General features: G+C 42.5%; 1 protein-coding gene across 2 annotated transcripts in view; it reads right to left on the bottom strand.

Moving 5' to 3' along the window:
* RIPK2 (receptor interacting serine/threonine kinase 2) overlaps positions 1-14492 on the bottom strand; it is a 35784-nt gene extending 21292 nt beyond the window's left edge. Inside the window, exons 1-2 of one of the 2 annotated variants that reach the window (XM_081323513.1) lie at positions 13420-14492; positions 2418-2571 (exon numbers count right to left, since the gene is read on the bottom strand). In XM_081323513.1, the coding sequence (XP_081179639.1) occupies positions 2418-2571; positions 13420-13649 (384 nt within the window). In that variant the 5' untranslated portion in view covers positions 13650-14492. The remainder of the gene's footprint in view (positions 1-2417; positions 2572-13419) is intronic. The other variant, XM_081323512.1, reaches the window with a different exon arrangement.
* Between the last annotated feature and the right edge of the window lie 10965 nt (positions 14493-25457).

The raw sequence follows: 25457 nt of genomic DNA, 5'->3' as shown, positions 1-25457 counted from the left end.
CGATATAACTGCCTGGAACCAGCTGCGTGTCCTCTCCCGGGCTGCATAGACCAGCCAGGAAGGGCACAGGTCCAATAAACATGTGGTGGTGCTCAGCCTCCCCATGATCCTGTCCACTCCCTCCGGAGTCACAGAATCAAACTCCTCCCAGGTGATATCGACAAGACCGCCCGTGTCCTGATCGTCAGACTCTGCCCAGTCAGAGTCCAGACCGGTCCGAATCCGAGCGATTTTGTCCGACAGATGTTGGTTAAACTCCTCGGCACGACCCTGCAAGGGATCCTCCCTCACCTCCTGATTTAGGAGGGAGCGAGTCACCCTAAACAGGGCGGCCGGGCGATTATCTGCGGACGCGATAAGGGTGGCGAAGTGGTTAGACCTCGCCTCCCTTATCGCAGCGAGATAAGACCTAATGTGGGCTCTTAGTCGCAATCGGTCGGATTCGGATCGGCTGGACCTCCAACCGCTCTCTAGGCCCCGTCTCCGACGCTTCATCTCCCGGAGCTCCGCAGAGAACCATGGAGCTCGACGAGATCTGCACCGGGTCAGGGGCCGCAGGGGTACAACTCGGTCAAGAGCCTCAGTGGCCATCCTTTCCCAGGCTTCCACTAAAGCGTCTGCCGAGCTGTGAGCAAGGGAGGCAGGTGGGGACCCCAGCGCTGCCTGGAACCTCTGGGGATCCATTAAGCGTCTGGGGCGGTACCATTTAATTGGTTCCACACACCCACGGCGGGGGGTGGCAAAACGGAAGACCAGCCGCAGGAGATGATGATCGGTCCATGACAGGGGCATAATAATTGGAGAGCCCCCACCAAGATCATCTAACCACCGTCCAGATAAGAAAACTAGGTCAAGGGTGTGGCCTCCCTCATGAGTCGGTCCCGAAATTACTTGCGTCAGGTCCATGGCCGTCATGGAAGCCATGAACTCCCGAGCCAACTCAGATGATCCTCCCAGCGATGGTAGATTGAAGTCCCCCAAAACTATAAGTTTGGGGAACTCAACCACCAGCCCAGAGAGGACATCGAGCAGCTCAGGCAGGGCTGCTGCTGCGTGACTAGGCGAAAGGTACACCAGCAGCAAGCCCAACTGCGCACCAGGGCCGCATCTCAAAAAGAGAGACTCACACCCGACTATCTGAGGAACGGTGGCCTCCCGCGGACACAAGGTCTCCCTCATAACAACAGCCACACCCCCACCCCTACCCTGAGCCCGAGGCCGGTGCAGCACCCGAAAACCTGGTGGGCAAAGGTCGACCAGAGGAATCCCGCCCTCTGGGCCCAACCAAGTCTCCGTGATGCAAGCCAGGTCCGCCTGCTCACCCTCGACCAGGTCACGAACGAGAGGAGCCTTATTAGAGACAGACCTGGCATTCAAGTACACCAGCCGGAGCTCAGGGGGCTGCACACCCTCACTCCCGGGACCTTGGGGTAGAGGCAGAGGGTCGGAGTGCCTCACCGCTTGTAAGCAGCGGAGAGGCCTTCCCTGAGATTGATACGGCCCTGCTTAGACAGTGCTGTAAATGACTCTAGAGCAGGGGTGTCAAACTCAATTTCATTGAGGGCCGCATCAGCATTGCGGTTGCCCTCAAGGGGCCGGGTGGGCGTGGCTAGAGTGGGCGTGGCCTACTGTGTGGGCGTGGCTAGAGTGTGTATGGCCTACTGGGTGGGCATGGCCAGCTCTACATCATTCGCATCAAGGATACCTATGGGGGCCTGGGCAGGAGTGGGACAGATCTGAGGGTCTCTGGCAGAAGGAGGGTCTCTGGGCCAGGGCCAAGGCAGTGGGGGCCATTCCCTCACTGTTTCCAGGATGGCTTTGCGGGCCACATGAAACCACTTCGCGGGCCGGATCTGTGCTATTACTATTGCTATTGTCGAGATAACCTGAAGAAGTGGTTCCTTAACACTTGGTGAAGAATTGACCTCAACTAGATAGCACCTTCATCTTTTACCAATTGCCCACAGTTTATGTGCACAATAATTAAAACTACACAATTAAAAATTAATAAAATTAATTACACAACTAAAACTATTTCATATTCATTCTCAATCTATAACAATATTTTGAATCTAATAAAGAAAACATGTATAAGCTCTGGAGAATGGCTATATTCAGCAGCTTTTTAGAGGCTCTCTAAAAGCACTTACCAATCCATATCAATGCATGAAGATGGGGAACTTGTTCTCAAATTGCCCCTTTCTGGATTAAGACACAACACTGGTCAGAACATACGCTTCTCTTCTTCCTGAAGCATTAACTCAGTATTTCTCAACTTCAGCAATTAAAAAAAATGTGCACTTCAATTCCCAGAATTCCCCAGCATGTATGAGTTCCTGAGACTGGTTCCCAAAGGTTTCCTTATTTTAAAATTAATAAAGTAGCTCTAAACACTTATTACTGTTGTTCACACTCACCTCATATAAAAGTTGGTTCAGTGAACCATTAGGCATATATTCTGTCACAATACCCAGAAACTGAGGTTCATTGCAAATTCCCAAAATTGGTAGAATGTAACTGAATCTTGCCTGATGTAAAATTTCAGCTTCTTTTAAGAGACTGTCTCTCTCACTACAAGAATAAATGGAAAAAACAATAGTCAAATTTATTTTTCTTCCAGATAATAGACTTAAAATATACACTGTGGAAAGACATGGTTAAAGAAAAAGAAAAAAAGGCTTGTTTACATATTTATTTAAATGTGCCCATTCTTTTTGCATCTTTCACCAGCTGCTGAAGTCAAAATATACAGCTGTTTTCAATTCTATTCCCAGAATTTCTATTTTGAAGCCAGATTTACTTTTGCTAGTCATTTTATGTAATATAGCAAATTATATTTTCTATAGCTTCATGGATTTTTACCTTAAAATCAATCCTAGCAAGTTCCTTCAGATAAGATAATTTAGAATTTTAAAAAGGGACCAAATCACAGCATGGATTTCTGCTTCCACTTTAGGTGTGAATAAAGGGTGCAGTTTGAAAATGTTAGCTTCTTATTTGTATTTCCATAATTATTCAACTACTGTATGTTTTATTAAAACAAGCTGGTTGCAAACTAAATATGAATGCTCATAAAACCAGTTAGAGATAACTAGTTTTATTTGCATAATACCGAACAGTACATACAAGATAGCTGCATCTTGTTTCTGTGATGAAAACTAAGTTTCTCTTCTTTGCAGGAACTAGCATCTTGTCTCTAATAAAGGCATCCAAATTCTAATTATCTTCTGATAGTCGTTTCACATCTCCAATTCATCTGATATGGTGACCATATCTGGGCTGCAAAATCTAGGTGATTAATAAATACAGCAAAGAGAATCATCTTTGCTGCCTTCTACTGGTTGTTTGGATTTTTTTCCAGTCTAGACATAATAGTATCAATCATACTACAAGGCAGTGTATAGGTGAGGTTGTGCCATTACATAGTAGGGCAGCTGAGTACAATCCTCATAACTAGACCTTTGTAATTCAGAAAACAAAAATATATACTCTTAAGACTCAAGACAAAGCATTAGTGCCTTTAGAACCATATGCATTAGGTTGAAGGATTACAAATGTTAAGGCTGTGCTGGAACTGTGCCAAGAATGCTAGCCTAGGAAATAGTTACTATGATAAGTGTTCTGGTAAACAAATAAGGAATCTTACACTCAAATTAAGAAAGTATTAAAATGGCATTTCTTAGTCTAGACCAGGGGTCAGCAACCTGAAACAGTGAAAGAGCCACTCGGAACCGGTTCCCTCACAAAAGGAAAAACTGGGAGCCACAAAAAATGTGTGCACATGCGCATACATGCGCGCATGCGCAGAACAGGGTTTGACTGAAGAGTGGAGCCAAGGTGAGATATGCACCTACCCTGCATATTTGAATTGATTGGTTGAACTTTTTTAGTCCCACTTTTTTTTTTGGACTGCACATGGCAGAGGACTGGGAGCCGCAGGAGACGGCTGAAAGAGCCGCATGCGGCTCTGGAGCCGCAGGTTGCAGACCTGTGGTCTAGACATAACAGTGTCTTTTAAGAATTGTAAAGGTACTGTATATCATTTACAAAAATATTTTCCCCAAAGGGAAATTCGTAAGTAGAGACTAGACTGAAGATGCTTCAGAACTGCCTTAAGAACCCAGTATATGAGACACACCTTTTAATTTTGCACACCCACCTCATTTCCATAGATGGAATCTACAAATTTTATGAAGGCTTTAAGGTAAAGTTGAAGAAAAAAGAAAGAATCACAGAAGTGAATAATTCCAAACTATAATATTCAGCATTACTGGCAGGGGAAGTAAGCCTTTCATTAACCAAACCAAATTGTGAAAGTAAAGTAAAAAGTAAAAGTAAAGTCTTCCTTATCTGAATTAATGTTACCACTATTTTAATTTTCAAAATGTTGCAAGCCAGTAATTAAGTTGTTTGATTGAAGTTTTGATTCTTTTCAACTGAAGGCCGAAATATAGCCTGTGTCAAGCATGAGAAATCAGGAAATCCAGGCAGTTCAAATGAATGTAAAGGTTTCTTGAAAGCTTAAGGTCTCTATAAGAATCTGAATTACTAATTGTCAAAGCAAATTGGCATAGATAAAAGTCAATGGAATTCAAGGTGGGCTGGACTTAGACCTCTTGTGGGCACAAAGGGACTTAAAACTGATGACATGTTTGACCTCTCCCTCAGGCTCAGCCTGGCCATCTCCCACAGCTGCTTTATATTCCCTATGTCTGTTTGGAGAATTTTTTGGGGAGAAACTCCAGCTATGAGATGTTTTGATTAAATTCAAATAAACTACATGTCAATATCCAGTTTGAGAATCTAAATAAAACTCCAGGTTCATTCCATTTCCAAAACTCTTACTGTTTATTGAATATACTGCGTGATAATGTCAAAGCAAAACTAACTCTGAGATTCCCAGACACCAGTTCATAGAATTAAACAATAATTTCTCCAACCAAACCCCCAACCTCTCATGTAGACCATGTTAACAATTTCACTTTGTTATGTGAACTGTCTGCTTTCTCTCCACAACTGCTGCGGTGTCCTTGGAAAGGTTTCAAGCTCTCACAGTCTTCAGTGGAATCATAGAGGTTTTGTTTCTTCATCTAATAATCCATTCTAAAGCAATACCCCCCTTCTTACTCTAATGGCAAGTTGAAACAAGTTTCATTCTTGACACTACACTTATTTTCCCTCCCCTGTCTGTGTGTTTGTGTGTGTGTAAACAAAATCTGGGCAATGTCCCAGATTTTATCATGAGATTGTCTTAATTCCCCAACTTTTATTGATGACCTTCTTATCCAGTCAATGTTTGAACTGGAATGACACTTCTTTTTCATGTCATACTTTTTTGAGGTAGGCAGGTGAGCCTTTGCCCAAGGATCCTCATTGGTAAGACAGGTAGCAGCCAGGAGTTGAACCCAGGTATTCCGCATCAAAGGTGGCACTCTAACATATGTTCTACAATCCATCCACTCACCAGAAGACAGCATTGATGATAGAGCAGTGCCAAGTAACAGCAACATCAACAGAAAGAAGTATGAGAAGCTGCAGAAATACCAGGATTTGAAGAAGAAACGAGAGCGCATTTGGATAATAAAGGCCAAAGTAATAAAGGCCAATGGTGCACTCAAGAAGCACTTGATACTATGACTTCTGTCCAAAAGAGTGCAAAGGACAGATAAGATCCTGAGCAGAACCTTCAAACTCCCAGGCTGTTGGTAGAGTGCCCACGATTGAGGATGAGAATGGAATTTTTATACATTTATCTAGAGAGAGAAACCATGAGTGAGATAAATATATTCCTAAATGTATTCTTCTGGCAAGCAAACAAATTAGGTAAACAAAATTGGAAAATTTGAAGTTTAACAAATTTGAAAGTTGCTAGTGAAGAGGCTATTGAATGTAACCATTTACAGGCGAAGACTAAGAAACAATCAAGCCAATGAGTTGGATTTGAAGTGGGCTTTGTTTAATGCAAAGGCCATAATCCTGGGAACTGTAAAATATTATTCATTAGAATATTACAAAAAAGCATGGGAAGCTGACACACCAATCCATATAGAAATCTGCTGTTGGTTTTCTATGTTTCTAAGTTTCTAATTACATTTCAAGAGGGAGGGAATATTTCTCCTTTAGGAAGAGATACATTATCTGGTCCTCCCAAAAAGTCACATCTCACTGTCTGGAAAATGTCTTAAGAGTTCCCCTTTTGTAAATTTTACAAAAGTCTTACTAGAAAAGCATGCATGAGTCACACACATGGTTGTCCTGTCATTTCTTCACAAAGTCTGGGACTATTCTCAGAATACAGCTTTGTTGTTAATAATTTATCAGAAGGCAAATAATCTTCCTAAGACTTCAAAACAAATAGACCCAACTCTTAGATGCAGCCACCTAAACTATCTCTGAAGGCCATCACAAAGTGCAATTTTGAAAACCAAAAAAAGTTAATGGGAATAATCATACATATTGTATTCTGATTAAATCTAGTTTATTTATTGTTGGTTCTAGTCTGCTGGTTGTTACTTACAAAATTCCCCCACTTAAATGTCACATGTGCCTTTTAGATAAGGCTATCATCCTTTCATAACTGGGTGGGAATTTGAAAGCCAGAGTGACCTAGCGCTTATTCTAAGGAGTGTTTAAATTTTCAGAAAGATGAATTCTCTTGAATCTGATGACTACATGAGCTCATCCAGGTGATTTTCTTAACAGTAAGACAAACGTGAGTTGCCACTGCCCTTTCTCAGAATGATAAAAACAAAAACCTTTCTAGTTCAGTTTTCAATACTGAATGTCTTGACAGTTATTCCATATAGCAATTTGAAGAGCAGCAAGATGCTGCTATCTGCACTTTCCCTCCAAAAACAAAAGCATGCCTGTTTTCAGCCTTCAGAATCCACCCCTCCCCCAAAGCTTATTCCAGCAGGCTTCATTTTGGGAAGGGTATAGGATTGGGAAAGCAAAAGAACAAAATGGGTGCTTTAGCAAAATGGGTTTAAGGTGCTTGCTTTAATACTTAAATATTTTCACTTTGCAATAAAAGAAGTCCTGCCTCTGCCCATTTTTTCACCACATGCTGCATTAAGAAAAAATTGCATACCTTCATGATTACTCCAGGGAATGCTTAATTTTAGGGATCTGCAATATTGTATTAAAGTCTGTTTAAATTGGCCTAGTACCAGCTCATGTGATCTTTCCTGCTTCATTTACTGTATTTATTTAGAAAATGTATATCGGCTGCCTGTTTTAAGTACATTTGCAAAAAAATAAATAAAAGAAATCCACATAAAAGAAATCCAAAACTAGATAAAATTAAAATAATCCAAATATATTAAAAAAAAACCTACAGGGTCCCAAGTAACTTGCAAATGGGAAAGCATAACATCCCAACTCTAAAACCTAAGGAAAAAGCCAGATCGTAGCAGCCTTCTGATGGCCAAGAGAGTTAGAGCCAAGAAAATAATTACCTTCTCAAAGCACAAATTGTGCTTGATTAATTTTAAACGAATTGATTCTTTTTCAATTCTTATTTTTTTCTTACTCAACTTATTGTTTTCTTATTACTCAATTCTTATTCAATACTTATTCTATCATTTTTGTTTTTATTGGGGAAAAATATCATTATGTTACTCTCTACCTTCAATTAAGTTTAAAGTAAAGAGATGGGACACCTACTAAAATAAAAAAGCACAAACTCTGTGCATTGCTGATTTTCTTTTGTTACCAGATTCTTTCATAACACATGAAGCTTCTGTCTTGCCCCCAAAACCTGTCAGCCTGACTTTTATTTCCTTAGGGTGCTCAGCAACCAGGTACACATTGTATCTTGGCTCTGTTCCCTTATCTTTAAATCAAAATATTTTGCTGTTAGCATGAGCAAACACCAGGCCATCACAAGCGCTTTGATTCACCTTGGGGAGGCAGAATTGAGTTCATGTTTCTTATTAACAGAAACATGGCTCTGTCTTAAATGATAATGCAGAACATGGCTACTCCTCTGGAAAACAGAACAGCAATCTCAAGAGGAACCCTCCCAAGAGGAAGCAAACTGTCTTTAATATATTCATGAACTATATAAGTCTAATAAAATAAATAAATAACAAATAAATAAATAAACTATAAATAGAAGCATAAGGGACTAAGAGTGAAATTAATGTGTCTGTGTCTTCAAGTCAGTTTCTCACTCCTGCTCACTACCAGGACAATTCCCTGCAGTTTTCTTGGCAGGATTTCAGAAGTGGTTTGCTAGTGCCCTCTTTCTAGGGCTGAGAGAGAGTGACAGGCCCAAGGCTGCCCAGATGATTTCATAGCTAAGATGGGACTTACGGACTCTTACTTTCAAGACTGATACCTTAACCACTACACCAAATTGGCTCTCCAGTTTATTAACTGAATTAAGAGGAAATATAGAAAATAAAAGTGGTGATACTTCTATTAAAAAAAATAAAGACCAGCTGATAATAGAAATAAAAATTAACACTTGTAGTGCAGTTAACACACACACACACACACACACACACACACACACACACACACACAGACCAAGTTGATCTGAGTTTCGGAAAGTGGTACTGAACTTGCAGGTGAATTGTACATTATTATCTATCGTTTTACGTTGAGCAAGAATGATCCCTTCCAATTTTATTATTATTCTACCTCGTTCATTACTAAGCAAAGCATTTGTACTGAACAGGATTGTGTATTCAATTTATAGGATTGCTTTTTTATTTTACACTGCATAACTGTCCAGCCTCGCCTCATTTCTTCTTGATCCAGATGCATCAGCTAGTTAACTATAGAGAACTTTTGGTTATTGTAGTCCACTAGCCTTGGAATAAGGGACGCGGTGGCTCAGTGGGTTAGGACGCTGAGCTTGTCGATCAGAAGGTCGGCAGTTTGGCGGGGTCGAATCCCGAGTGCCGTGTAACAGAGTGAGCGCCTGTTACTCGTCCCAGCTTCTGCCAACCTAGCAGTTCGAAAGCACGTAAAAATGCAAGTAGAAAAATAGGGACCCCTACGGTGGGAAGGTAACAGCGTTCTGTGCGCCTTTGGCGTCTAGTCATGCCAGCCACATGACCACGGAGACGTCCTCAGACAAGCGCTGGCTCTTTGGCTTTGAAACGGAGATGAGCCCCTAGAGTTGGAAATGACTAGCACACATGTGCGGGGGAACCTTTACCTTTACCTTTAGCCTTGGAATTTATCTCTTTGCCAGCTTAGAAACAAGCCAAGGAATCTCAAAATTTTTGTTAAGGAAATTATATATAGTACAAAGAAGTCAAATAAAAGTTTATGTTCCATAGATGAACAGGAAACATCCTTGATTACACTGATTCAACGTGAATAAATATGGAATACGATGAGATTTCAACATATATCAAATGAAGCTTATCAAGATTTCAGCCCTTAACATGTGTTGATTTACATCATGCTTTATTCCACTTTTCTGCTGATGACAATCAGTGCACTGATGACTCTGCCTTGGATTGTTTAAGCTCCTCTCTCTTTTTTGGCTTACAATTTTTACATATGCATATAACGTTATATTCCTCCAAGTCTATGTAGTAATTGAACAATATAATTGGGAGCAATACCGATTTTGACTTTTTGTATTTCCTTGTACTAATGAGAAGTAGTTTTACAAATACAGGGACGTTAAGATTATTTCTCAAAACTGTAGTTCTAATCAGACAATATTTGTAGAAGTAGTCCACATCTCAATTTCCAAAGGTAGACAGTGTCTTAACATATTAGCATTTTTACCAGATGTCTTGAAAGGGGATAATTCCTAGTTAGTATGCCTTTGTGTATTAGTATTTTAGAAAGTGTTCTGGCTAGAGATTTGATCAGGTATCCTATAATTTGGATAGGTCCTACCATTTAGCAAAACCAAAAACATTAGGAGTGCCTGACTTTATATTAACCAAGAAGGAAATTGTAATTGAGAAAGTAGAAGTAGCAAAAACATGTGGAAGAAATGTTGGCATTCTTGATTTTAATGAAAATTAAACCTGAATAAAATGGAACCAACATGTCTGACTTCAAAAGCAGAGATTTTGAGAGCAATGATGTGTAGAATTCCGTGACAAATAGGAAAAGTTGCCCTCAATAGGTGAGAAATAAAATAAGACTATGCAAAATATTCAAAATGGACACCTCACAAGCTAGTTTAGTACAATTGAACACATCTTGCTGAACCTTTAGATGTAAAATCAGGAAATGGTACATGTACATATTACTGGAGACATTCTTCCTGCCTAATACTAAAAAGAAAATTGGAAATTAGGGAAGTTCCCTCCTGGGCCACTTCCTGAATAGCAACAATTGCAGGCTGCTGATGTTTATTTTTATGTCCCCATCTCACAGCTCAATGCCAGATTCCACCACATCTCAATAGAGATTTCTCATAAATGATCACTGACTTGAATGCCACAAAGTTCAGTCTTACTCAACTAAAAACAAGCTGATCAATATTGACAACAAAACAAAACTGGTTAAGACAGGGGTGTCAAACTCAATTTCATTGAGGGCCGCATCAGCATTGCGGTTGCCCTCAGGGGGCCGGGTGGGTATAGCCAGGGTGGGCATGGCCTATACTGGGTGGGCGTGGCTAGAATGCATATGGCCTACTGGGTGGGCATGGCCAGCTCTACATTGTTCGCATCAAGGGTGCCTCTGGGGGCCTGGGCAGGAGTGGGACAGATCTGAGGGTCTCTGGCAGGAGGAGGGTCTCTGGGCCAGGGCCAAGGCAGTGGGGGCCGCTCCCTCACTGTTTCCAGGATGGCTTTGCGGGCCGCATGAAACCACTTCGCGGGCCGGATCTGGCCCCCGGGCCTTGTGTTTGACATGTCTGGGTTAAGATAACTAAAAATACAGAGAGAAAATTCAAAAGATGTTGATAGAGTAAATAAATGGCTAAGAAAAGAATGAAATTCAAAGAGACAAATGCAATTTTCTTCACCTAGGCCAGACATGTCAAACACAAGGCCCGGGGGCCAGATGCAGCCTGCAAAGTGGTTTCATGCGGCCCGCAAAGCCATCCTGGAAACAGTGAGGGAACGGCCCCCACTGCCTTGGCCCTGGCCGAGACCATCCTTCTGCCAGAGACCCCCAGATCTGTCCCACTCCTGCCGAGGCCCCCATAGGCACCCTTGATGCAAACGATGTAGAGCTGGCCACGCCCACCCAGTAGGCCATATGCACTCTAGCCACGCCCACCCAGTAGGCCACGCCCACCCTGGCCATAACCAACCAGCCCCCTGAGGGCAACCGCAATGCTGATGCGGCCCTCAATGAAATTGAGTTTGACACCCCTGACCTAGGCAATCAAAACTGAATGTAAATGGGATGAAGGCTACCTAGCATGGCAACAGTAATTCTTTAAAAAACAAACAAACAAACCTGGAACAAGCATTACAAACTGAACTTATCAGATATGATAGGACTGCAAAAATGCCAAAGCTAATATTGGAGTGCAAAACCAGAAACAGTGTTTCAAATAATGAGCTGCAATTGTTTCATTTTGTTCTGTTTGGTCATATGCCAGGAGGAATTGGTGTGTCCTGGTATTGCATTGCATAAAGAATTCGAGCAATCTGGTTTGGAGAAAAGCAACAAGGATGATCTGGAGATTAAAAACGAAATACTATGAAGACAAGTAGAAGGGACCCTTATCATTCCAGAGTGGATAGCTGCAAACTGAAAACAGTGGTGTCCCAAAACGGCCTAAGTGCTTCAAATTATTGATGGTCAACATTGAAACAATGAGTTATTTCAAATATCTAGGGTTGAATTCTTATACAACACTTACATTCTATCTCTTTAAAATATGGCAGGATTTTCTAATAGTTCCTATACTACTTGTACTCTCAAAGGACCAGCTAATATTAGATTCATTGAAAGGATAAACTGAACTTGATATCCTCCCCTTACCACCCCAAAATAATGCACACTTGCTGCAGGTTGTTCACCTAGACTTGCCAACTGCCTACTGAAATTTAGGAAATTCCTTCCCACACAAAATGGGTGCCTATGACTCACCAGTCTTCCTAGATGTATGCAGGTATTATTTACCTGGCAGAAGCGGTAAACCAAACCAAGATAATGTTGGAGTGCAAATATATATTAACTCACTTAAAAATATGAATTAAAACTTATTTGCCTGTAATGTAATGTACCCCATTTACAAGGCTATTATCTCTCTGCATGCACTATCCTCCAGAAATATACGCATATTCACAAATATAGCCCTTCCTCCCTCTTGCAAAACAAAACAAATAAAAAAGTCCAGAATAGCAATTATGGGACAAAAAGTATTCTAGGAATCCCACCCAAAACTATATTACAGAACCATATTGCTTTCCTCCACGAGCATACTAATATCCTCCCAAAACATTGCAGTATTTCATTTTTTTCCCTAAACAGAAAGCGAAAGAAACTTCCAGAATTTATCAGTCTGTTACTGAAACTGGGTAACATCGTGAGCATTGATGATGTTACCTAGTTTGGATAATGAAACGTCTAAAAGAAAACAAGCAAGCTCAGAGAGCACCAAGGAGCCCTCATGTCAACCCTGAGCTACAAATATTCTCCTTTATTTACCAGTCTGATCCCCTACGAGTTACTTTACCAACCTATACAATAGCATTCACCATCAGAGTTCTAATAAACGTTTGCTTAACGTGCAAATTAAATTTCTTGTAATGTTGATCCGACTGCTTCGCCCTTAAACGCTCATTAGCTCACGCGGCCAGAAGCAAGAACTGGTGGGAGAAGAGCAGGCCTTATCGTGGCTAAGTGTACAATCCCGTATGAACCACAGATAAAAAAAACAAACAAACGCCCAAACCTTCCAAAGAGAAAGCATAGATCGAACAATTACGAGACTTCGTTCAGGCTTGGGTTTTTTTATTTTTTGAAAAGGAGAACGACAACTTTTTAAAAAGCTTTTCGGAAAAAAAAGCAATGGAGAGAAACGGCTCGTCTAGCGGGAAGAGGCTGGGTTAGAGCAAAGTTTCCCAAACTTTCTGACTTTGCGGACGGGCGCCTGGGGAAGGGGGGGGGTGGAGGAGGAGAGGGGATGGTTCCGCACGAGTGGCTGGCAAGCGCACCTGTGCGCGCCGCTTCTTTTGCACGAATGGGGTGCATCCACGCCCGCCACTCACGCAATTGGAGCGCACGTGCACGCGCTCGCTCGCCCAAGTTCGGATGTGCGCGCGCGCGCTCGCAGCCCGTTTCCGCAGCCCGGTTGCAAACAACTTGGGGACCCCGGGGTTATAATAATAATAATAAATAATAAACCTTTATTGTCAAAGTACAACATGTGTACATTGAGATTAGCTGAGCCTCCCCCTGTGCTCTCTCCCCCCAACACAGGGGCTTTTAGCAACGTCTAGCTATCAGGCATTCGCTTTTAGCCCTAAAGGTTACCTTTCTAACAGGTTGCCTTGCAAGGACTTGACAGCTACCGGGATTCGCCAGTCTGCGTGACGCGCGGAGGACACCGTCCCGTAGGCCCCGCGGCTAACGAAGCGCTGGTCCGGGAGCTTGTTGGAAGAGATGATGGGGAGTGTGTAGCTGATGTTGCAAGGCGCGCAACTGGCGCTGATCCCGCAATCGGGGCCTCCGCCGTTCGTCCTCATGCTGCCGTCAGCGGCCATCAAACTAGGGCAGTCTTCCGAAACGCGCCCCCTCGCGAGGGAATTCAGGCAAGGGATCCGCAAACGGGGCCCGGCCCGGCGAACTGACGGGATCTCAGCCTTTTTCAGCGACCCTCAACAATCTCAGCCAAGAGGCGCCGGTTCTTCCGCGACTCGCTTCTAACTTTTCTTTGCATCGTATCCTGCTCTCTCTAACTGGCTCTTCACCGGCGGCTCATCCGAATCGTCCCGAACATCGACCTCCTTTTTTTTTTTTTTACCAAGTCCTCATCATACGTCCTTTCTCGGCCGCCATCTCTTCCGCTCCGAATCCGGCTGGCCTACTCTAGGCGAACTTTTCAGAAGCCGCTCCGGCTTCCCCTTTTCCAAAACTTTCCTCCCACCTCTTGACGCCTCTTCTCCCACTCCCTGGCCCGGAACAGGTGACAGAACCTCGCGCCACAGCGAGCGTCGGGCTTTCGAGCTTGCGATTCGCAGGACGACCGAGCCGACGCACCCTTCGCCTCTTGAGGGGCGGGGAAGAACCTCGAGGCACCGCAGGCCTCGGTAGCGATGCAAGATTTCCAAGGTTCGAAAGTCGAACCACGCCCGCTGAGACCGCTGGGCTTCGGATGGAAGGAGAAAACACGGAGGGCGAGGGACGCTGAAGTAAGCCAGCTCGCTGCGACCGGCGATGCCCAAGTCAGTGGCGCCCTAAAATCTTCAAGGCCCCTCTTCTCGCGGGGACCTAGATACTCCTCCCGCCTCGGAGAGTTAGTCAGCTGTGCGTAGACAAAACAGGCAGGAAGGCGTTGCCTGGGCTGCCTTCCCAAAACCTCCGACTCCCTACGGTATTCCGGAAGAGCAGAGGCGCACGCACTGGAAAGTCTGGCTAGCGCCCGCCCCTCCCCACTGGCTCACTTGTCGCTGCGGATTGGCGGTTCTCCTCCCCTTAGTTCAGGGGTAGGCAACCTCGGCTCTTTTAGGACTCATGGACTTCAACTCCCAGAATTCCTGAGTCAGCATAGCTGACTCAGGAATTCTGGGAGTTGAAGTCCATGAGTCCTAAAAGAGCCGAGGTTGCCTACCCCTGCCTTAGTTGCTTAAGGCCAGGGGTGTCAAACTCAATTTCATTGAGGGCCGCATCAGCATTGCGGTTGCCCTCAAGGGGGCAGGTGGGTATGGCCAGGGTAGGCGTGGCCTACTGGGTGGGCGTGGCTAGAGTGCATATGGCCTAGTGGGTGGGCATGGCCAGCTCTACATCGTTCGCATCAAGGGTGCCTATGGGGGCCTGGGCAGGAATGGGACAGATCTGAGGGTCTCTGGCAGAAGGAGGGTCTCTGAGCCAGGGCCAAGGCAGTGGGGGCCATTCCCTCACTGTTTCCAGGATGGCTTCGTGGGCCACATGCAGTGGCGTAGCGTGGGTTGTCAGCACCCGGGGCAAGGGAAGTAATTTGCGCCCCCTAACCTGTGGATTTTAGCACTCGAGTCTCTTCCACTAGCTCAGGAATTCTGGGAGTTGAAGTCCATGAGTCATAAAAGAGCCAAGGTTGCCTACCCTTGAGTTAGGTTCAAGGCAAAAAAGGGTCTCTGGAGAAGAGGGAAAATGCTAGTTTAAAACTGAAACAAGGCAACTTTAAGGTGCCTCAGCTGTGATTTAGGATGAGACAAAGAGAGGACATGGCGTTGAAAATGGTTAATGGGGCATGTTTGTTCCACTCTTAGTGGATGTCAAGATAAACCCCACGAGAGAATGACCTTACAACAGATGTGAATAGGCTTGGACTACGTTTGTAGATTGAGTGCATACATCACATGGAGCGATGATGGGCTTCATCAAGATTTATGATCCCACAATTGGCTAGTTTTCTCCATCTTGTCCTAAACCCTGGATACCAACCACGGTTTATGGCTTAGTATGTGGTGTGGGGTGACCCAACATGTTAGGCAACAAACAATGACTTCCAACTTACAATGCCTCAGCTTCCCAAGGTTATTCCAAAGCCGGAAAAGCCAACCAACCCACCCTGCAGCTTTGCCTGCTTAGGCTGAACCCCAGGAGTTCATACTTGCTGTGGCGCCTGACCTATTTTCTGCCCAGACGCTGCTTATCCAAGCCAAGCCGCCTCCTTCTCTTTGGCACCTCGCCCCAAAGATTCGCCGGACTGGCTGGAAACTCTCGCTGCTGGCGACGTGTGTCGGGGGGGCGTCCTGATCGCCTCCTGCAGGGGGAACCGAGTGGCCGCAGAGAGTCAATACGGCAGGAGGAGGAGGAGAAGGAGGAGGAGGAGGAGCAGCAAGCAGCCGCAGGTGCGGCGGCTGCAGTTGTTACCTTTACCTCCAGGAAAGGAGGAGACGGGGGCGGGAGCTGGGTCGGGGGGGCGGGCTTGCAGGTTGAGAGCCAAGCGGAGGAGAGCCGCGGTGGGAGAAAGAGAGGGAGGCGAGACGCCGCCAAGCCTCCCCACCCCCACCCGAGAAAGGAGGCGATCCGCAGCCGCGAGAGGACGGGATCCCGCTCTAGCTGGGCGCAGCGAATGCGGTTGCTTTCTATGCTCCGCCCACTCGCTCGCTCCTCCGACCCTCGGTGAAGCAGAATCGTCCCCCTCCGGCGAGCTTAATGGGCGCCCCCCCAGATGTTGCGCCCGGTGCGGCCGGCCCCCCCTGCACCCCCCACGCTACGCCACTGGCCACATGAAACCACTTTGCGGGCCGGATCTGGCCCCCGGGCCTTGTGTTTGACATGTCTGCTTAAGGCGGAATCGTTCATGAAGACCCATTGGTCGGCAACTAACTCACCGGCAGGCTTCGGAGAGGAGATCCAACCTAGTCCTGGATTTAACGACCGCAACTGAGCGCCCAATTTATGTGGCTAAAGGAGACGTTTGTTAAGTGAATTTTGCCCTATTTGTGAATCATTGTAGCTGTCAAGTTGGTAACAGGGTTGTTTGTTAAGTGAATCCGATTTCCCCATTGACTTTGCTTGTCAGAAAGTCTCAAAAGCTGGTGCTTTTGGATGCCAGGAGACTGCAACTGTCATAAGCACGAACTAGTTGTCAGGTGTCTGAAATTTGATCACGTGGCCATGGGGATGCTGCACTAGTCGTAAGTGTGAAAAACAGTCATGTCACTTTTTTCAGTGCTGTTGTAACTTTGAACGGTCGCTAAACTGTTTGTAAGTCGAGGACTACCTCTACTTGTCGGCAAGCAAGAAGAAATATATCTGAAGTCCACAAACTGATTTATTTGGGCTCAAGGCGCTAAAGCTTTAAGCTGCGGTCCTGTCACTTTTTGTCTCACTACTTTTACAGTATATGCTTACATATTTGAGGTTATCTAAGAAGTGTTACACCTCGTTAGGTTGTGTTAAGTGTCAGCTAACCACACAATCTTTAATCTGTGTTTACATAACATTAAGACAATTCTTAACAAGCAAATAACATTATGTCTTAGGTTGTTACGTGATTCAAGCCTATCCTACCTCAGTGTATAAACCTCAGTGAACGGAAAGTGATTATAAAATTTAATTAATGCAGAAGAAAAAATGTCATTTTAAAAAAAATATTTTCCACAGGCTCTATTCTGGTTCCTTTCTGAGGAACAGAGGAACCACTCCAGATCTACTGAGATCAAAGAATCTAACCTAATTTACAAATAAGTAGAGGGAGAAGTTTTTGGTTCTCCCCCAGGTTTAGTTTTTTTTTTATATTGAAACCTAGGTTTAGTTTTAATCATGTGGAAGTCAGCGGAGAAGAGTAATTTCTGGAAATCCGCCGCATTAGCATGCTTTTTCAGAGACAGCATTTTGTAAAAAACAAAAAAGCTATACTTTATAACTTGCCACCAAAATCCAATAGAAGAAACCAATATTAACATCAATTATTACATTTGAAATTGAGAAGCAATTCTCTTAATTCTTCCATAATTCCATCAGTCTTGAGAAAGCGTGGAGTCTCATCAGAACACTGATGTTACCTAGTATGGTAGTAAAATGTCCCGAAGGATCTTTCTTTTTCTGTCTCTCTTATCTATTTATCTATCTCCCTCCATCTATTTTCTTCCTTCCTTCCTTCCTTCCTTCCTTCCTTCCTTCCTTCCTTCCTTCCTTCCTTCCTTCCTTCCTTCCTTCCTTCCTCCCTCCCTCCCTCCCTCCCTCCCTCCATTTCCTTCCTCCCTCCCTCCCTCCCTGTGATTCTCTAAAATTGGACTTGCACTTGACTAACCTTATTCCCCCCTCCTCGCCTTTCTGCTGGCTTCAGAGTTATCCCAATATCTGCTGATTCTCCCTTGTTGGTTTTGATGACTTCATGAGATTGAACGGAAAACCTTGTTCTGTCTTAATATTCATTTTTTAAATTTGGAAGTTAATTACTATAATTTATAAAAACAAGATATTATAATATTCTTTCCCTGGAAACAAGTTTTTGAATATTGAAAGGAGAATAATCGGAGGTCCCAAGGAAAGAGCAACTGGTCAGCATACTTCACATACGGAAATCAGAAATTATTTCCTTTCATGTATTTGGGAAATTCCTGTCAGAGGTCTTTTATCAAATTTGGCATTTTCCTAGCTATTTACAACAGCCTTGGATCCTATATAAGCAATCTAATCTAGGTTGTTTTGTAAAATGATGTACTATTTTCTGTTTTTCTGTATTTATTTATTAGATTTAGATGCCACCCATCTCACTTTGGAAAATATCTGGGCTACTTTTCAAGTTCAGAGTTAGAAACTGGAGTTCTAGTTCCAGTTAGAAACTGGATGATACAATTGATAAAATAGGTGGATATTTTATTACATATGATATTAATTTAATATAGGATATTGTATCATGTAACAAATGGAAATATTTCCAAATTCCGTATCCTTCTACTCTTCAACCTGGTGCCTTCCGCAATCTTCAACATTTCAACTTCCATGATACCCAGGCACTTTATGCAGATGTTCCATCTTTACTTTCTTCTCTTTTATAATAAAAAAAGTGGAGAAACACCAGAAAACATTTTCAAGCATTGTCACAAGAGATTGGTGTGGTGTACTGGTGGTGGTGGTGGGGGCATGGGACCACAACTAGAAAGACAAGAAAGAAAAAAACTAGAAAGAAATTCAAAGCACTCCGAGCCTTTGGGGAAAAAAAATCAGTGGGTGGCTTTGGACCAGTAATTGTCTTTCAGCCCAACTGATTCTCTAGAATAAGTTAAGTGGAAGTAGTACAAATGTGTGTGGAGCCTTCTTGGCTGAAGGTTGTTTTCTGCCCTTTGTCCCTTCACTGTTGTAGACAGGTGTGGGCTGTTGGGGATGAGTCTGTGTTATCTGCATCTCAAACTGAAGCACAAGAATCTTTTTGGATGAGAAGTGAAACGTCTTCAAAGAAAAACAAGTCTAGTTGCCTCCTGAAAAAGCACCTTTGGGACATCCATGACCTGGATCACTGAGAATCTCCATAGACATTTACCTATGCACTTTGGGATGAACTCCCCTTGAGTGGTGCGGGAGTATGAATGGATTTCCAGAAAATATTGCAGAGTACAGGAACCATCTGCGCTTCAGTTTGAGATGCAAGACAACAGAAACTCATCCCCAACAGCCTGCGTCTGCCTTCAAGTGAAGGGACACAGGGCAGAAAACATCCACACATATTTGCACTACTCAGGTGAACCTGAGGACACAGGCAAGCCTCCAAGTGGCCTCAATGACTCTCTAAAAGAATGCAAATGACCTTCTGTCTGCAAGGAATATAAATCCTTCCGTATTCCGTTCCCTACCATCCAGTCAGAGTTGAAGCAGCTTCTTGGATGAGAAGTGAAACATCTTCAAAGAAAAATAAGAAAGTCCAGTTGCCTCCTGAAACAAATGGAAAGAATGTTCTGTACAATCTTCCAATGAAAAGATAGAATAAATAAGTAACAAAGAAATGAATTTGAACCCTTTGTGAAATTCTGTGTTTGAGAAAGGCTATTGTGCAATTAAAGCCTAATCTGGAAACACCCTGAAGGAGGGCATCATCAAGCAGTGCATATAAAAGAAGGAAAGTCCTTTGTTGAAGTAATACATTTGGCCACAGGTTTGGGCCAGCTGTTAAGCAGAAAAATAGACTTATCTCAGATTGGACACAGAAGTCAGGCCAGGCAGAAATACTGGGAAATTCCCTTACTCCCCCTCGCTTCTGGCTAAGTTAGTTGTCAACAGGAAGGAGGAAATAGTTCACTCGCTCTACAGAAGAGCTACAAGAGCAAGCAGAGATTCTGCAAATGCATGGCTTGGGGAGGAGGACAGAAGGAGCTCTGTGCAAACTGCAGACCTTTATCGTTAACTATTTTAATTGCATCTCTTTTATACACATTGCTTTGCATGTGTTCAGTTGTCCACTCGGAGCATTTCATGGAAATTCCCACTGAACGGATCCTGAATGTAGTGAAAATGAAACCAGCAGTTGGGTAAGGGGTGGAGAAGGGTGGATTAACAGGATTGAGGAACTGGATTTCACCTTGTTTTTGTTTGACGATTAAACAATCTGAGAAATGAACAGTTGATTTAATTGATTACTTGTCAACCACCCTGAAACAATTAAGTTTGGGGAGTGCTTGAATTGAAATAAATATAAAGTGTAGACATTTTTTAAAGGTCCAATGAGTATCGATTGGAACTGTTCAGTGTTTTCTTTTCTCTCTTGATTTTCTTTTCCTTCTATTTGCTCTCTACTGCCAGGTGTCATTCCAGGCTTCCTAATCACACCTTATTCTCCTGGAGCTGTTGAACCGGTTTCCCTCCACTCTCTTCTTCTTCCCCACTCCCTTCCTCTCCCAACATTTCCCCCTCTCCTCTCCCACAGCCTTTTCTTCTGTGTTTCTGCAAATCTCTGGGTTTCCCCTCTGTCTTGTAATGCCTCCCTCTTGTTTGCAGTCATTGCTTATTTTTGACTGTCCGTGCACCAACCTTCCTTCCTGAAGACTGAAAGTGGAATGTAAATTATTGCATGTGCTGTTGGTTTTGAAACCTCTTATTCATTAGGAAAAATGTCTGTTTCTCACTTTGCCTTTCTCCCTACAGCCAATTAATTTACAAGTAAAATCTGGCTCAGTGGCACAGTCTTGCATTTCACTTGATTTGCTTTAAGATGTCAGAAATTGGCATGGGCATCTTTGGAGAAAAGAGGCAGCAAATGAGCTGCCTGACCTGGAGAGGTAAGGGAGACCATAATGACATCACTAAAAGAGGGAGAACCATCCTCCCCCCAGTCCGTATTGCTGGAGTGGATGGGATGCAGATTGGGAGAAAGCAATTCATTGGAGGCAATCCATTCTGAACCCCACCCTTATTACATCGATAAATAAAGTCTGAAATCAGAGCTGATTTGGGCTATTTGGGAAATTTTTAAGGGTAAGGTGAGAATGGTTTGATTGCCCTTTCCTCCTATTCCCATGTCCCAGAAGACAAAATGATTGGCAAAATTGGATCTAGAAACTAGATTTGATGTCCATCGGCTTGAGGGATAAGGGCAACTGGGAGCATTTTGCTCCATGTTACCACCAAATTTAGCTACTAAAGTTGTCATATGCTCATGGAAATTAAAAATGGGTTGTGGACAACAGATTACCCACTCACACTGTATTGGATAACAAACAAAGTTTTCAGAATTCTGTTGCTAGATTGTTGACTTGTGGATTATGTCTTTGTTATTGAAGGTCCTCTAGCTCAGACATGTCAAACTCGCGATGTCATGAGACGTTGCGTGACGTATTGGAGCTTTTTCTCCATTGCTGGCAATGGGGTGGGCGCAGTTTCCTTGTGACACACTCAGCCCGTGGGCCGGCAGTTTGACATGCCTGCTCTAGCTGTTCCTTAGCACAGTAAAATTCTGATTATGGCCTATAAAGAAGAGAATTTTTCTAAAATATTAGATGAGAGACCTTTATCAGCGCTTCATATAATGAGTCCAGGCAATAGCTCTTCCTAAGACACACAGTTTGGTTGTTAGTCAGTGCATCAGAGGGTGGTTTCATCTGCTTCCTAAGAAAGTGTTTTCACAGAAGACGAAGTAGGTCTTTCTTTAATAGTGGCTCCCACCTGTGCAGGTAGCAAACTACATAATCATCAGGGAGCATGGCTATTGGCCTACCTGGCTCTGATGGGATTTGTAATCTCTAGTATCTAAAAGATGCCAGGTTGAAGAAGGTTATTCAATATTATGCTTGCAATAGAACTGCCTCTTAATACAGTATGTCAGGGAATGTATGTCGTGCTGGGAATAATAATAATAACCACTCTGGAAAATAATATTCAGTAATATATTAAAACATTGCTGAAATAAAATTCAGTAACAAATGTCCCTTATTTAATGAAATGCCCTCCAGATTTCAATTTCCATCAATTTATTCCCATTTTGCTTCATTCACTGGAAGTGAATCTCACCAATAACCATCGTGCATTCAAATTTCATTTGGTTTTGTGTTATCTTAAACCTATACCACTAATACAAGACTTGGAATGGTTGATAGTAATTCACACTGCTGCTGATATAAGTGAGGTTATGTATTGGTTATTTTGGACTTCAAAAATTGCTTTGTAAACAAGTACTCTTTGTCTATTTCTTTTTATTTATATGCTTGATTCCTCTATATTTCTCTGCTGTAGAATTTTTTTTATTTTTCCCAAACAGCCACTTTATCAATTTTAAAATAGGATTAGTTTTTTAAATGTCATTTGAAAATTTAAAACAGAAATATGTTTCTAAAATGGATAATATCTGTAGATGGACAGATAATTATACAATTAACGCTCAGTATAGCATTAATAAGAGATACCAAGCATTTTATTTAGCATATGAATGAATATTAGAATTATAAGATGTATTATTACTTACTTATGTTTAAGGGGAGTTAAAGTGTGATAGGATTTAAAGTGTATTTATAGTTGGTTAGCATATTTTAGCTTAAGTTTGTTTGAGGCAATACTCTGTATTCAGCTCTGGGAAGTTCGGGGGGGAAGGGGGAGGGGGGGAGGGGGAGGGAAGGAGTATATGCTTAAAATGTACTGTAAAACTTTTCAATAAAAAAATAAGATACCAAGCAAAGTACTTTTAATTATTTTATTATTTATTTATTTTATTTTATTATTTAACTTATATACCGCCCTATTCCCGTAGGACTTAGGGCGGTTTACAGGGCAATTAAAATCATACCATACAAAAGTTAAAAAAATTAAAGCAGTTAATTAAAACAGTTAATTAAATTTAGAGCCCAAAATTTAAAACCCAATTAAAACCCCTCAGTCTAGGCCCGACAGCTCAAAGAGCCAAGTTTTCAGGTCCTGGCAGAATGAGCGGAGGTCGGAGGCAGTCCTAGGTTCCATTGGAAGCTGGTTCCAGAGGGCAGGCGCACCCACAGAGAAGGCCCTCTCTCTGGGAGTCACCTGCTGGCAATCCTTTACCGGCGGTACCCTAAGAAGGCCCTCCCTGTGGGAGCGCACAGGACGATGGGAAGTTGATGCCGGCAGCAGGTGTTCCTTCAGATTTAGATTTAGATTTTAGATTTTATTAGATTTATATACCGCCCTTTCCCGAAGGACTCAGGATGGTTTACAGGGCATTTTAAAATCACATCAATATAAAATACAAAGTTAAAAGAGAATTAAAAGATTAAATTATCCCTGAAAATAAAACCCCAGTTAAAATTCTCAGCCTGGGTCAGAGAGCTCAAAGAGCCAAGTCTTCAGGTCCTGGTGGAATGAGCGTAGGTCAGGGGCAGTCCTGAGCTCTACGGGCAGCTGGTTCCAGAGGGCAGGTGCACCCACAGAAAAGGCCCTCTCCCTGGGTGTTATCCGCCAGCAGCCGGCGGCACCCTGAGAAGACCCTCCCTCTGCGAGCGCACTGGACGAAGGGAACTTGATGCTGGCAGCAGGTGTTCCCTCAAATATTTTCATGACATTAAAGAAAAAAATGTGATTTTTTTATCTTAAGGGAATCTCTGCTAAATTATTACTTATACATGTATAAAATAGAAGAAAAAAACAAGAAAAAATATCACCCTAAAACAAATTAGATATTATATTGCTGTAGGAGTTCTGTTATGTACTTAAAGCATAAAATGAAAGCAAGTCTATCACATTTATCTATTATGCAGGCAGAGGAAAGAAGGACTTGCACTCAAAATATCCATTCTAGTGTTGGATAGTTTTTAATAGCTTGCTGGTCATGCAGGAGAAAAGGAGTAAGAGGAAAGCTACCTTAAACTGGATAGTTTATTTAATAGCAAAAAGACAAATCAAAAATAGACTTTGAGTTTATGGATAAAAGTTTACAAATCTGCTTAATCTATTTACATGCTATCAAAAAAATACTGTACATCTGTTTGTGGGTCTTTCACTACAGGAATAAGATTATTGGTGAACTTTGCCCTCTTAGGCTTCCCAAAATCTGGGGCTTTACAGATATGTTGAACTTCAGTGTCTGTAATTGCCAGTCAACATTCCATTGGTTATACCAATTCCGCTGGTTATGGAATTATGGATCGTGGTCATAGACTTCGGAAATTAACAGACTGAAGAACCTTATAGCAATGTATTTTACATATCTTGCCTGCCATCTTGTGGTAGTATAGCAGTATGATTTGTTTTCATTGATGACAATCCTCTCTACACGTATCTAAATTAATACATTATAAAATGTCATATTTGTTAAAGGACGTGAAACTTAAACAAGATCAATGGGGTGATTATAGCTTGCTTAACTCTCCTGAGGAGCTGTTCAGATAAAACTAAAGTTATTGGAGAGGAGATAAGCTAACAAATGTGTTTAATACACTCTCTGTAACACCAGGAACAACAATTAAAAGGAATATTACTAACAGATTCAAAATATGTTTAATAGAGGCTAGGCTGCATTCATTCATTGGACTTAAGATTCCTTCCTTGACAATCCTCAAGAATCAAGAAAGTTTTTTATTAACATAAATTGTCTCAGATGCAAGTTACAAGTTAGTATGATCCATTCTGGATTCCATTCATATCACACAATAATTGGATATCCAACTCTCACTTGTATTATTTATCTATTATGATCTGAACAGGCTGGTATAATACAGACATCTAATGATGTCTCTTTCCTTCCTCTATTCTTTTGTTTGTGTTATGTACAACGCATTTGTTCTATAATTATTTTAGTTTTTTTTAATAACTGAAATCATCACCTCTTGTCCTAGGTGATATTTCTTTTTAGTCAGTTCATTAACTGCATTTAAGTTTGCAGTGGAGAATATGGTTGCAATCTTACACTCTTAAGTGGATTCTATAATACAAATTGCCCTTCTAGCTCTAAAAAATACAATAAAATATTATGAACGTTGCTGCTTCCTACATCAATCATTCAACCTCTTATTACTTTATGTTCATCCTTTTGATTGTCAAAAACTATGTGCTCACTCTCATTGGCATTGTAGAGCACATTCCATTCGTTTAAGGTTGAAATTAGCATGTTTACATGGAAAGAAACTTATGTGTACAGGTAGTCCTTGACTTATAACCACAATTGAGCCCAAAATTTCTGTTGCTAAATAAGATAGTTGTTAAGTGAGTTTTGCCCCATTTTACACACTTTCTTGCCACTGTTGTTAAGTGAATTACTGCAGTTGCTGAGTTAGTGACATGATTGTTAAGTGAATCTGGCTTCCCCATTGACTTTGCTTATTAAAAAAGGTAAAGGTTCCCCGGCACATGAGTGCTAGTTGTTTCCGACTCTAGGGGCCGGTGCTCATCTCCGTTTCAAAGCCGAAGAGCCAGCGAGCAGCTGCATAAACATTTTAAATAAATGTTTAATGGGTTGAGCTTCATGTATG

The sequence above is a fragment of the Vipera berus genome (genome assembly GCF_964194415.1).
Source record: "Vipera berus genome assembly, chromosome: 3".
In the NCBI taxonomy this organism is placed as follows: Eukaryota; Metazoa; Chordata; class Lepidosauria; order Squamata; family Viperidae; genus Vipera; species Vipera berus.
The sequence above is the reverse complement of the archived record's forward strand: the minus strand, read 5'-3'. Positions and strand labels throughout refer to the sequence as shown.